Source organism: Ochotona princeps, chromosome 4 (assembly GCF_030435755.1).
Source record: "Ochotona princeps isolate mOchPri1 chromosome 4, mOchPri1.hap1, whole genome shotgun sequence".
Classification (NCBI taxonomy): domain Eukaryota; kingdom Metazoa; phylum Chordata; class Mammalia; order Lagomorpha; family Ochotonidae; genus Ochotona; species Ochotona princeps.
Window position 1 is genome coordinate 6070841 of NC_080835.1, and position 13941 is coordinate 6084781.

Sequence of the window (13941 nt, forward strand, 5' to 3'; positions counted from 1 at the left end):
CAGCAGATGGAAGATTGTTGTCTTTCTCTGCAACTCTGTGCTTCTAACAAAAATAAACCCTAAATTTAAAAATTCTATCTCCTATAACATTTTTTGGCAGGTGTTATTTGAAAGGCAGAATAATATGTGTAAGTGAATCACACTGAATACCCACATGAGCCAGGTATAGGGCCAGGCTGAAGCCAGGAGCCCAGAACTGCGTCCAGGTGTCCCCCGTGGATGGTAGGGATCCAAGTGCTTGGGCCGCACACCTGCCTCCCAGGTGCTTCAGCAGTAAGCTGCATGGGGAGTAGGACAGGGCTTTGCCCAGGCCCCCTGGGATAGGGGGCTCAGGTAGCACCACCACATGGCATGCCCGTTAATGGGAACCTACTTGAGTGGCTCTTCCATCTACCCTCCACCATCCCCACCAGGCACCTGCCCCAACAGAGGCTTCTCGTCCCACTGGCTTCCTAACCCCCTGTTCCTCTCTTCCCTGGGAATACGCTCCCCTCAGCCACTAAGCTCCCAGCCACTAAGCTTGCACTGTTTGGCTCAGCCGGACATAGGGCTGCCATGGGCTTCGCAGACTGGCTGGAGAGCCAATCCCACCCCTGAGGGTCATTGGTGGGGGGCAGGAGGAGCCACAGTTGGCACATGGCAGGCCCCTGGCTCCCCAGAAGGCACCCTCCTCCTGCAATCTGCCCCACTCCACTGCAGGCAACTTCCCCCACTCACATGGCTGGCCAACCTCTCTCCCCAGGGCCCCTCGGAGTCCCTCCTTACCATGGCTCCCCCTCCCTGCCTCAACGCTGCCCTCACTGCCTCCTGCCTATTCTCAGAAGCTTCTGGAAAGAACCTTCCTGGGCCCGGCGGCGTGGCCTAGCAGCTAAAGTCCTCGCCTTGAATGCTCCGGGATCCCATATGGGCACCGGTTCTAATCCTGGCAGTTCCACTTCCCATCCAGCTCCCTGCTTGTGGCCTGGGAAAGCAGTCGAAGACGGCTCAAAGCCTTGGGACCCTGCACCCACGTGGGAGACCTGGGAGAGGTTCCTGGTTCCCGGCTTCAGATCGGCACAGCACCGGCCGTTGCGCTCACTTGGGGAGTGAATCATCAGACGGAAGATCTTCTTCTCTCTCTCCTCCTCTCTGTATATCTGACTTTGTAATAAAATAAATAAATCTTTAAAAAAAAAAGAACCTTCCTATTCTGTGTCTACTCCCACGTGTCCCTGTCAGTCACCAGCAGAGCCCCATAGCCTGGACTCTGCCCTGCCCCCTCCCTGACCCTCCCAGCCCCCTGGCCAGTCTGCCCAGCTCTGACCCTGCTCCTGTGTCCCAGGCTTATCTTTCCGGCTGCATCTGGCCCTGCCTCCACTGTCACTTCTGAAAAGCGTCTTTCTGTCCTTGGCCTCTGGGTCTCCAACACCCTGGTCTCTCCCTCCCTTTCTTCTTTCCTTCCTTTCTCTCTCTCTTTTTTTCTCAAAATCTATTTTTTTCAAGATTTATTTATTATTTCATTGGAAAGGCAGATATACAGAGAGGAGGAGAGACAGAGAGGAAAGATCTTCCGTCCGAAGATTCACTCCCCAAGTGGCCGCAACGGCCGGTGCTGTGATTGCCCCTTCAGGGGAAACCCAGCGGCCACACTGTCTGGACCCACAGGCAGTGTACCAGCAGCGCTGTGCACAAGCCAGCCCTGGAGCCCAAGCTTCTGCCAACTGCACCTCCTGCTCGCCACATCAGGCAGCTGTGGCTCCCCCTCCTCATGTTGGGGCTCTGTTCTTATGGTGTGGCAGGACCTTCACACGCCTGTGATCCCCGCTCTGCTGTGTCTAGCTTCCCCCTTCCTAAAGGCATACCACTCAGACTCGCTTTTGCTGTTCCTGGAGGGGCACACGGGCTCCAGGTCTCCCATGTGCCTGGAAGGAGTACCAGCTGGGGGTTGCTGCGGCGTGGATGTGACAGTTCTTTTTTGGGGGGGATGAGCCTTCTTTTCTGATGCGGTGAGGCTGTTCCTTTGAGGAAGACATTTAGTGATCTCATACGTGGCCCGTGGGCCCACCATGTGAGATGCCTCTGGTGCTGTAACCTCGCATTTTGTGCAAGTTTCTGTTCTTAATAAATGACCCAGTGTCAGTGACAGGTGAGTCAGCTGAAGTTCCAATGGGTGGCCTAAAGCACACACAGCCACCCCTTCCTTGGTCAGGGACTGGTGGGAGGGACATGGGCAGGCTCAGGGGTTCCTTGAGGGAAGCTTCTTGGCCCTCTTGTCTGTCTTGGAAAGTGTCCTCTGCCTGGAGGGGATGATTGGAGCAGCTGCAGGCATGTAGTGACCATGAGGACCCCTGGGCATCTGCCTGGGTGACTTGACCTCTGCACTGGGCTTGGACCCTCCTGCAGCCACGGGCATCCTCATGGCAAGGCAATGGACACCCTGGTATGAGTGCCTGGCACTCCGCATCTAGCCCACAAGGTGTTGGCTGCCCGCTCTGCCACCTTGGGACCGGCCGTCTGGGCCTAAGCAGGTAAGCTTCTGTGGTCTCAGCTTCTCACCTGGGAAATGGTGCTGAAAGTACCCAGGTGAGGCACTGGGCTCAGGGTGCGCTTACTTATGCACCAGCTAATTTACACGTTAACAGCTATTGTCACCTGCTGTGTACTAGTACTCTTTAGGGACCGGGATTGTAACTAGGAGACATCCAAAGTTGGTTCTTGTTTCTGGTACAGGCAGGTGTCTAGCTCCGAGGGGCTACAGGGGAGGTAATGACCGTGGCGTCAGCCATTAATGGAGCACCTCGGATGTCCCAGCTGCTGAGTGCTCTTTGGGCTCATCCTCCAGGTGGGGCACAGTGAGGCAAACAGGTGGGCATGTCTGTTGGGCTGCTATCAGGGCCAGTGTGTGGCAGGGCGCATGCCCTAGACAAGGGGATGGACGTCCTGGCTTCATTTTGGAAGGTGACTTAAGCATTAGTCGGCAGGGGGAGGAGGAGCTGTGCCCCAGGACTCTGGCAAAGAGAGAACAGACCACAGGAGGCCTGGGCCTCTCCGGCTGCAGGCGGCTGAGGCATACCTCAACCTGCATCATGTCCGAGGCTGCACTGTGAGTTCCAGAAACCAGCCAGGCTAAGCAGGAAAGGGAGGAGCCTGTGGCACTGCCCAGCTCAGTGGTTCCCAGGTTCCAGCTGAGGCTGGGCCGGGGGGCTAGGTACTTATCCAGCTCCTTGGTGCCACCCCTCTACTGCTCAGTGTTGACTTCCCTTTATTTGCGAGACAGAGATGGACAGAGCTTCCCCACTGGCTGGTTTACTCCCTAAATGCCTGCACTGGCTGGGACTGAGCAGCCTTAAGCCAGGAGCCTGGAGCTCCATTCAGGTCTCCCATCCAGGTGGCAGGGACATGGCCTCTGGAGCCATCAGCCCTTGCAACTTCCCAGGATGTGCAGCAGCAGGGAGCTGGAGCTGGACGTGGGGCTGGGGCTTGTTCCAGGCGCGGCATGGAAGGCAGGCACCCTGGCGGTGGGGGGCCTCAATTGCCATATCCAATGCCTGCTGGCTTTCCTCCAGGACCACAGAGGGCAGTCCATGCTCAGCCCTCCAGCCGACTCCCAGCTTCCAGGGCTGGGTCGCAGCCTTGTAGCAAGCAGAGTGGGGCAGGGTCTCTATTCCACTTCTGAACCAATCATGGTATCTGGAGTCCTGGGACCTCCACACAAGAGGGGGGTGTGAGTAGGCGTTTTGTGCACGTTGCTTGGGACCCCTAATCCCATAGCAGGTGCCAGGGTGGAGTCCTGGCTTTGCTTCCTGCAAACATGTGATCCTTAGGCACTGGGGTCTCTGACCCTAACTGATATGCGGCTCCTGGCTTTTCCACCTGGGGCAGCCCCAGCTGTCACAGGCACTTAGGAAGTGAACCAGCAGGTGGATCTCTCTGTCTGCCTTTCAAACAAAATAGTTGAACAGGAAGTGTAGGGGTACGGCCATCAGGAGACCTGAATTGAAAGAGTTAACTCGTGCTGAAGAGCCTAAACTGAATCCAAGGATAAAGTAGCAGAGGTGGGGTTGAGCTTTAGAAAGATGGTGATGGGGCCTGGCACAGTGGCCTAGGGGCTTAAGTCCTCGCCTTGAACGCACCAGATCCCATATGGGCGCCGGTTCTAATCCTGGCAGCTCCACTTACCATCCAGCTCCCTGCTTGTGGCCTGGGAAAGCAGTCGAGGACGGCCCAATGTATTGGGACCCTGCACCCGCGTGGGAGACCCGGAAGAGGTTCCAGGTTCCCAGCTTCAGATTGGCGCGCATCGGCCCGTTGCGGCTCACTTGGGGAGTGAATCATCGGATGGAAGATCTTCCTCTCTGTCTCTCCTCCTCTCTGTATATTTGACTTTGTAATAAAATAAAATCTTAAAAAAAAAAAAGAAAAAAAAAGAAAGAGGGCTGGTCAGGCTGGCAGGCCCGGGCAGCAGGGGGTGGGGCCTGGCGGGAACTGGGTGGATGCGGATGATGGGAGGGGCTTTCACCTGGGATCCTGGGCGGGGCGGGGCAGGCCGAACACCGACCACTGGGCAGTACCTCTAGATCCGCGTTTGGCTAGGCTTAGATGCCTGGAGCCCAAATCCAGCAGGCATTTGGTTGGTTGAGTGGGTCCTGAGGCTGCGCTGGGGCTGGGGTGCCCATAGCACAGGGTATGGTGGGGAAAGGAAGAGGCGTTGCCTGAGCCCCAGGGACCAGCCCTGAGGGTCCGGGGGCCAGCGGGGAGACGGGCCGTCCTGCCCAGGCGCGGAGGGACCGTGGCTGCCAAGGGGTCCTTGGAGTCGGAGATAACCGAGGCAGTGACCTCAGCGAGAGACCAGGGGTGCCACAGAGGGATTGGGGTGTGTGTAGGAGGTGAGGACTGCGAGAAGGAGGTGTGAACAGACACACACACCAGTGGCAGTGGGAAGGTGTGGGAAGGCAAGGAGGGGTGCCTTGTCGGTGCGGGACTCAGGCACCTGACGGAGGAGCAGTAAAGTAAAGCTCCGAGGGAGAGGGAATTTGGTGGAGGATGGGAAACTCCCGTCCCCTCCACCAGTTGTGGCCTTGAGGGGCAAGGGACATCCTCCCCTCTTGCAGGATCCTCCCCTAGGGGCTTCGTTTTGTGCAACCTCCCTCCCCTCTGCAAGTGGGAGGCAAGGTCACGGGCAGGCGGCGTAGAGCCAGCAGGCAGGTGGGGGCTGGTGCAGCTGCAGCGCGGGGAAAGGTGCCCACTGCCAGGCTGGCTCAGAAAAGCTCAACCAGGAGCCTGGGCAGTGGAGTAAGTCCTAGGGCGGTGGACAGACCCAGGCTAGAAAGCCCTTGAGTTCCAGGCTGGGAGAGCTGGGACCAGAAAGGCAACAGGCAGCCATGGCAGGTTACGGAGCAGGCGCAGGACAGGCTCTGGAAGCCGCGATGGGTAGAGGGATTCCAGGGGCTGTGCTGAAGGCTGGGGAGAGTAACGGTCATGTTCTGTGGGGGCGGAACCAATGGTGGGGCCCCAAGGCCGTCCTGGGCAGAGGATGGCGCCCTGCTCTGACGACAGTCCAGTTGGCGAGGCGCTGGGTCCTCCTGGCAAACAGCCCAGGAGGTTAGGGTTATGGCCCCTTTTTAGAGATGCAGGGCCCGAGGCGGCCAGGAAGCAGAGTTCACCTCAGCCTAAGGTCAGCGCTCCCAGGCGCCCCTGTCTTGCCTGCAGGGGGCTCTGCTGCACCTGATTTTGCAATGTGGCCGGACTTGGAAGGGACGTGAGGCTAAAGCTAAGGCTCAGGGAACTCCTACGGCCTAGGACGACCGGCGTGCAGGCACGCACCCCGCGGGCGTGGGCCCCGCAGGGCGCCTCGGCCTCGGGGTCCCCCTGCCTGCCCCCGCGGCCACCGCCAGAGGGCGCTGCGGTCACCCAGGTGAGCGCCCCCCGCCGCCCGGCCCCCGCGTGGGAGCGGGGCGCGCTCCCTGGTGTGGAAAAGCCGACCCCGCGTGCAGCCCGGGAGGCCCCGGTGGCCGTCTCCCCTCTGTCTCCGCCGAGGTCTCGCTGACCCTTCCTGCCCGGGAGTCAGGTTTCTGAGGCGTGGGCGTCAGGAAGCCGGCCGGCGGGGGGGGGGGGTGTCTCTCGCTGACCTCCCGTCTGGGGCCGCCGCCCCGTGAGAAGGAGTCCACCCGCCTCCTCAGGCCTTCCCGCCCGCACGGTCACCCGGTGCAGAGGCGGCGGGAGCCCCGCACCGCCACCTCCGTCGCCTTCCCGCAGCCTCTTCCCCACGGCGGGGTGGGGGTGGGGTGGGCTTGCAGGCGCAGCCCAGGGATGGGGCGGGCAGCACCTGGACCACAGCGCCCGCCCCCGGCCAGGGGCCCCAGTGGGTCTGAGGGCAGGGAGGGGCCGCATTCCTGTCTAGGCAGGAATGAGCCGGTGGGGGCCGGCCAGGGGGGCTCAGCCAACTCCTTCCACCCCCTCCATCTCCCCCCACTTCACCTCCCAGTAGGTCGCCCCTTTAGGGAATACCGTCCCTCCGCCGCCGGCCCGCCACGCTCCTTCCCCCCACCCATCCACCCGCCTCCCTCCCCAAGCTTAGCCCCTCGGCGGTGGCCAAGGAAGGCCTGGCCTGGGTCCCAGCTGCACACACCACAGCGGCCAGCCTGGCCGGGCCAGGGCTCGGGACAGTCCCGGGCTGTCTGGCAGGGCTGGCGGGGCCGGGATTGGCTGGAGCTGCCCCCGCGTTTGGGAGGAGGGAGCAGGAGGGGTGGCCGGGTGGCTCACCAAGGTCACCCTCCTTTCCTTTCTCAGCATCCCAAGCCACCTTTGTCCCCGACAGGCAGGGCGCCGGGGAGCTGGTGTCTTCAGCAACTGCTGAGCGCCTGCTGTATGCCAGGTGCTGAGAACACAGCAGGGAAGGCGGGCAGTGGGCGGCGGCCCTGTCCCCCCAGCCCAGCAGGGGGACATGCCGGACAGAGCGCCACACAGCTCCTGCAGTCTGGTGTCGTGGGGCGGTGTGGCTCTGGCACCCGGGCCGGCTGCGGCCAGGGCAGGGAGGCCTCCCTGGGGTGGGGGTGGGGGATCTTCAGGATAAGCAGCCTTTTAGCGCAGCCTGCTCTTCCCTGAGGGGAGGCTTGCAGCCTGGCCCACAACCTTCAAGGAGGAAGGCGGAACCCACACCAGGACGAATGGCGGAAGGGCATTCCTGGGAGCTCTTCCAGCGGGTCCTCGGGAAGCCAGGGGACCCCAGCTCTCCGGGCTTGCTGGGCTGTGGCCCGCGCCCAGGCTGAAGGAGAGGAAGGGCTGTTGCCTTCTCTCCCTCTCCTCCCACATCCACACCCGCGTGCCTGTGTTCCCAACCACGTGGCTCCTCTGCACCCTAAAGCCTGGGGGAGGAGAGTTCCCGACCTGGGGCGGGGGTGGGGCCTTGGGGAGCCGGGGAAAGGTGGATGGGGTCAAAGGGGTTCTGCGGGGAGCCCAAGCCTTAGCACAGCCCCGCCCCACAGCCCCAGGGCCCCAGGGAGGGGGTGCTGTCTCTTTAAGAGCCTTCGGGCTCTGCTGGGAGCAGATGGCCAGGCCGGCCGGGGCCCCTTGTCCTTTGTGTGGCTTCGCACAAAAGAGGGGGCCAGCTGGGGAGGGGGCGGCTGCAGCAGGTGGGAGGGGTGGGCCGTGCCCCTCCCCCTCGTCTTCCAGTGCCCTTGCCCCCCCAGGGGGGAGAAGGTTGCTCATTAGGCTTCTGCCTCCCCTCTGGAGACTGTGGCCCCCCTCAGCACCCACAAATTCCGGAGGCCTCTCCCAAGCCACAGCCCACCTCCTGGACAAGGCCTAGGGACTCCCTGTCCCCAGGGACTAAGCTGCTTCTCCCCATCCCAGCCCCTTCGGCCCCAAGCCTGCATTAGACACTCAGAACAGAATGGGGAGTTTCTGGGAGGGGGATGCTGGGGGTCCCAGCTAGGGAGACTGGGGCAGGCAGCCTTGGAGGAAGGTGGGTGGGATGTTGACACCTTAGACCTCTGGTGGGAGTTGGCAGTGGAGGGCTGGCCGGGGGTGGGGCTCCAGGCAAGGCCCCTACCATCCTCACCTCGCGGGCCCAGCCTGCAGGGCCCATGCTAGGAGAGGGAGGTGTGCGCGGGGGGGGGGGGGAGCACCAGGACCACCCTGAGCAGCCTGTGGGCAGCCCTGATAGCTCTGTGCCTGGCCCTTGCTGGGGCCACCGCCCTCCCCGCCCTGGGGCTCGCTGCCCAATCCATGATTTCAGAGGAGGAAAACGGACTCGAGGTGTGGCGGGCAACGTGGCCGCTGGCTGGGTGGCCGCACATGGCCCAGTAGCACAGCCTGGCAGGGGGGTGGGGTCGGCTGGACTCGGCCCTGCCACCCGCACGGGAGCCACCCTCCCCCGCAGCCGGGTCGTGGCCCGACCGCAGGCCCCCGGACCGGTCAGCCGCAGGCCGCGGGTGGGGGCGGGGAGCCCTGGCAGGGCCCGGGGCCGCTGCTAAATTTAGGAATCTGATTACAGAGTGGCCAAGCAAGGGAAAGGGATAGAGCGGGGTGCGAGGGCCGGCGCGGCGCGGGTGCCCTGCAGCCCGGAGCTGGCGCGGCAGGGGCGGGGGCTCCGGCCTGTGTGCGCCGCAGCACGTGCCCCGGCGGGCGGGCGGCGGGGCCGGGCACCGGCGCAGCCGCCGGTGTGCGCGCTGGCTCTTTGTGTGCCTGGCAGGGTGGCTGGCTCGGGCTTGGAAAGTCTCTGCCCACCCCCTCCCCCACCGCCGTCTGCGCCTCGCTCCCCGCTCGCCTGTCACTCTGCCCGTGCCTGTCCGGGGGGAGGGGGATGCTGCTTCCAGCTGGGGTGACAGAACCCAGTGGGGAGGAGACCCTGCCGCCCCCACCCCCACTCCCCCGGCCCATCCCTCAGCTCTGGAGACCACTCTTGTCTTTTTGGAGGGGTGCAGACGACGGCGCTTAAAGGGAATTGGGGTAACCCCTGGGGGACCCGGAGAGCCACCAGAACCTAGGCTCTGGTCCAGTAGCTGCTGGAGCAATTCACCGGTCGCCGGTGCGGCTTCCCACCCGTTCTGGCCCCCAAGGGCGCATGAAAGAGGGGGGGGTCCCCTTTACGGAAGGGGGCAGGGAGTTCCTTGGCAGGAAGGGAAATGGAAGGAAAAGCTGGGCTCCACCCGGGCGGGCGGTCTCCGGGTCCCCAGGGCAGGAGAGTCACCCAGGTCCACTGATGTGTAGGACTGGGGCGCGCGTGGGTGGGGCTGACCCCCGGCTCCTCCTGGGGGGCAGCGGGGGGGGTCTTCCCTGCCCCTACTCCCCCTCCCCTCCACCTCCTCCGGAGCACAAGTGCGGGTGCCCCCGCAGAGGGACGCGCACCCCCAACCCGGGCCTGACCCCACCCCCTGAGGTCTGGCCCCGCCCCCGGGTCCTCCCCCCAACCCCAGGGCCAGATGTTCAGCTGGCGGAGGCATCGGCTGGGGGAGGGGTGCTGAGGCCGCAGCCGGCACTACTTCCCTGCCAGCAGCTTCATTGTGTGCGCGAGGAGCGAGCGGCGGCGCAGCGCGGGCGGCCGGGCGGGCGGGCGAGCGGTGGCGGCAGCCGGAGCGCGCCCGGGAGGACGAGGGGGAGGACGAGCGGGAGGACGAGCGGGCGGACGAGCGGGAGGACGAGCGGGCGGGCGCGCCCCGGGACCGTGCGAGGCGGCGCCGGCGGCTGCGCTCCGCCCGCCTCCCCGGCAGCCGCGCCGTGTGTGCGCCCCGTCCCGCCGGCGTCTCGGTGGGACAGGGTCCCCCCGCCTGGGGACTGGGGCATCCCTGGCGCCGGCCGAGAGGCGCGCGGGCGGAGGAGGAGGAGGAGGTCCTGGGGCGCCCACCGTGCCGCCGCCGCACCCGCCCGCTGAGCGCTGTGGGTCGCCGCTGGTGGGATTCCCGGGCGCCCCGAGGGCAGGGCGCCCAGACGAAGCCTGACCCTGAGCGGTGACCAGAGACAGTGAGCCCGAGCTGCACCGGACCTTGCGCTCCCCGCTCGTCTCCTCCTCCGCTCGCCGCGCGTACCCCGCTTCTGCACAAACTTTCCCGACGCCCTCGCCCGTGGAGGGCGGGGGTCGCGGAGAGCGCCTGCACCGCCCGCCGACTCGCGCCCCGCCGGACCTCGAGCCACGCTGACCGGCGGCTTCGCGCGGCCTCAGGGGCGACCTCTCCAGGCCGGGCCGCGCACGGCAGCCGCCCCCGGCGCTCACCCAAGGCTCCCGTGCCCCCTCGGGGCCGCTGGCCGGGGGGCATGCCCTCGGTGATGGAGAAGCCGAGCGCAGGCTCCGGGATCCTGTCCCGCAGCCGGGCCAAGACGGCGCCCAACGGCGGCCAGGCGCACTCGGAGGATGACAGCAGCGAGGAGGAGCACTCGCACGGTGAGCCCGGCGGCCGGGGGTGGGGGGCGGGAGAGGCGCGCGCTGGCCGTGAGGGCAGGCGGGGACGGGGCGGCAGCGGTGTTACAGGGAGCAGAGTGCACACCGCGGGTCTCCTGCTCTGAGCCACCGCCGCCACCTCCTCCTTTCCCAAGCCTGGGCCGCCGCCACCGGGCGTCTGGAGGCTGGGCCCTCGCCGCGTGCCGGCGCTGCTGCCCGCCCTGCCCTGGCCTGCCCTCCGTCCCCGAGGGATCCAGGCTGCGCGCCCCACCCCGTGTGGATTGGGTCCCTCCTGCCTGACCACCTTGCGTGGAAATGAAATCTCCTGGGGGAAGGGACTTGGCGAGACCGCTCCCACTTGAGTCCTCCTGCTCCTGTTGCAGGGAGGGTTGTGGCCCGGGTCTGGGGGCTGCCTTCTAGACCCCCCCAATCAGAACAAAGCACTATGCTGGGTCTGGCCTCAAAACTGTCTCCTGTGGGCTTCTCCCCCGCCCCCCGTGTGTGTGCCACTCGCTCCCCACCCATGGCCACGACTGTGTAGGGGCAGTTCCTTCTGGGGCCCAGGGTCCCTGAGGGGAGGTGGGGTAGTGAGTCCCCTAGCGCCCCCTGGAGAGGTGGGTAGCTGGGTGGGCCGGAAGGAGCTCTCCAGGCCATAACCTCCCCCTTCGTTGGAACCCTGACCACCTCCCCCTGCCTCCACAGACAGCATGATCCGTGTTGGAACCAATTACCAGGCGGTCATTCCTGAGTGCAAGCCCGGTGAGTGGCGGGGTGGGGCGGGGCAAGGCCCCTGACTTGGCGGCTTGGCTGGTGGCCCTACCTAAGGAGCTCTGGGCTGCCTGCCCCTGGTCTTGGTTGGTCTGCGTGGGAGTGGGTGGCCCTGGGGCTGACCCTGTCTGGGTCTCCGGCTCCGCGCCTCCCGGCTGCCCTCTGGCCTGGGTTCTGGGACATCAGACTGATGGTGTCCCCACTCCCTTGCAGAGAGCCCAGCTCGCTACAGCAACAAGGAGTTGAAGGGGATGCTGGTTTGGTCACCCAACCACTGCGTGTCAGATGCCAAGTGTGAGTGGCTTCCCCCTGGGCCCCTCTGGTTCATCCCACCAGGCGTCTGGTGCAGGCCCCACCCCTGTGGGTGTGGGTGTTGGAGGGTTACCCTCCAGGGACAGGCCTGGGGCAGGAGTTGTGACACCCCCCCTCCCCAGCACCCTTCTCTCCCATCCCTGTAGTGGACAAGTACATCGCCATGGCCAAGGAGAAGCATGGTTACAACATCGAGCAGGTAAGTCTGCCCGTGGGGTAGGGTGGTACCAGGGCGAGGTGCCCGTGCATCCTGATCTCTTACTCCTGGCTCCTGGGCCAGGCTCTGGGCATGCTGTTGTGGCACAAGCACGATGTGGAGAAGTCACTGGCCGACCTGGCCAACTTCACCCCGTTCCCCGATGAGTGGACGGTGGAGGACAAGGTGCTGTTTGAGCAGGCCTTTGGCTTCCATGGCAAGTGCTTCCAGAGGATTCAGCAGATGGTAAGGGCCTCCGCTGGCATCCTCCCTCCTGCCCAGTTCTTCATCCCCTCCTGTCGGGGAATGGGGTGGTGGGTGGCCAGTCTCAGATGGGCCCCAACCAGTCAGCCTTGCTTCTGCCAGCTGCCCGACAAGCTGATTCCAAGCCTGGTGAAGTATTACTACTCCTGGAAGAAGACCCGCAGCCGTACCAGTGTGATGGACAGGCAGGCACGGCGGCTGGGGGGCCGTAAGGACAAGGAGGACAGGTCGGTGCCCGGGTTAGTGCCAGGGAGGGGCAGGCAGAGGGCCTGCTCCTGCTCCTGCTCATTCCCTTCCCCCTTGTGTTGGCAGCGATGAGCTGGACGAGGGCCGAGGAGCTGTGAGTGAGGGTGAGCCAGATGCCGGGGACACCAAGAGAGAGGTGAGGTCCCAGGCTGGCCTGGTTGCCCCCGTATCTCTCCTTGGGTCCCAAGCCACTTATCCACTGTATCTTCTTTCCCTGCAGCCTGTGCCCTCTCGGCCCCTGAATGCCCGCCCAGGCCCCGGGAAGAAGGAGGTACAGGCATCACAGTACCGTCACCACCCACTGCGCACCCGGCGGCGCCCCCCGAAGGGCATGTACCTGAGCCCAGAGGGCCTCACTGCGGTGTCTGGAAGTCCGGACCTGGCCAACCTCACACTGCGAGGGCTGGACTCTCAGCTTATCTCACTCAAGCGCCAGGTAGTAGGCTGAGAGGAGAGTGGGCAGGCAGCACTGCCTTTGGGGTGTGGGCGGGGAAGGATGGTGCTAGGTGGAGGGGCTGGGCCTGGCTCGGCTCCATGGGTCCTCACAGTGTTCCCCTGCACTTTGGGGGTGCCCTGGAGCAGTGTCCAGTGGATGCGGGATGGTGGCAGGCTCATGGCTGCCATGTCCCACTGGCCTCACAGGTTCAGAGCATGAAGCAGACCAACAGCAGCCTGCGCCAGGCCCTGGAGGGTGGCATCGACCCGCTGCGCCCCCCTGAGGTGAGGGGACAGGAGGAGTTTGCCCTGGAGGTGGCACAAAAAGGGGCTTGCCGTTTTCATAGTTTTGAGTCTGAGATGTATTGCTGCTTGCCCTCCAGGCCAATACCAAATTCAACTCGCGTTGGACCACTGATGAACAGCTTTTGGCTGTGCAAGGTGGGTTGGACTACGGGGAGACACCAGGGCCCCCGGGATCTGTGTCGTGCCCCATCCAGGAGCCCTGTGGAGGGGAGCAGCTCCCCAGGGAGGCTGATACTCTCGCCCCTTGCAGCCATCCGGCGGTATGGCCGAGACTTTGGGGCTGTTGCCGAGGTGATAGGGAACAAGACACTGACACAGGTGAAGACCTTCTTCGTGAGCTACCGGCGGCGTTTCAATCTGGAGGAGGTGCTGCAGGAATGGGAGGCTGAGCAGGATGGGGGGCCCGGCGCCCCAGTTCCCACGGAGGAGGCTAGGAGAGGGGCTCCGGTGCCAGCTCCGGCCCCCGTGCCTGCGCCCGCCCCAGAGGAGGATGATGAGGTGAAAGGGCGGGTGAGGACACCTCTGCTCCTGGGATGGCTGAAGGGCTGCCAGGGCTGCCAGGGCTAGCCTGTCTCTTGTGTCCCTCAGGTGCAGATCACCTCCGTCTCCACCTCTGCACCCCGAGCTGTTCCTCCAGCTCCGCCGCCACCCCCTCCACCTGCTTCGCTGTCCCAGCCACCTCCACTGCTGAGGCCTCCGCTGCCCACGGCCCCCACGCTGCTGCGCCAGCCGCCTCCGCTGCAGCAGGGCCGCTTCCTGCAGCCTCGGTTGGCCCCAAACCAGCCCCCGCCGCCGCTCATCCGCCCTGCCCTGGCCTCCAGACACAGTGCCCGGCCCAGCCCCCAGCCCCCTCCCTCTCTGATCGGAGCCCCGCTGGAGCCTCCTGCGCCCTCACTCTGAGCCTTGGAGACTCTAGGGCCTTGGAGGCTGGGCACGGCCTCCTGGACCCCTGGGTCCTGAGCCTGTCCTCTTCCTGGCCTGCACTGGGCCAGAGACCAGTGTGTGAGAGAGGACGGTTTGGGGAGTGGCTGTTATTTCCCTGTCCCTTCTTTAGCAATAA

The 13941-nt window shown here is 64.7% G+C and overlaps 1 protein-coding gene across 1 annotated transcript; it reads left to right on the forward strand.

Moving 5' to 3' along the window:
* Positions 1-9800: 9800 nt before the first annotated feature.
* RCOR2 (REST corepressor 2) lies at positions 9801-13834 on the forward strand. The gene is made up of 12 exons (XM_004596737.2): positions 9801-10357; positions 11057-11113; positions 11336-11416; positions 11581-11633; positions 11715-11876; positions 11997-12121; positions 12207-12276; positions 12361-12576; positions 12783-12860; positions 12959-13016; positions 13132-13379; positions 13470-13834. Exons 1-12 carry the CDS (start codon positions 10231-10233, stop codon positions 13779-13781), a joined length of 1587 nt encoding a protein of 528 aa, XP_004596794.1. The 5' UTR covers positions 9801-10230; the 3' UTR covers positions 13782-13834.
* The last annotated feature ends 107 nt before the right edge of the window (positions 13835-13941 follow it).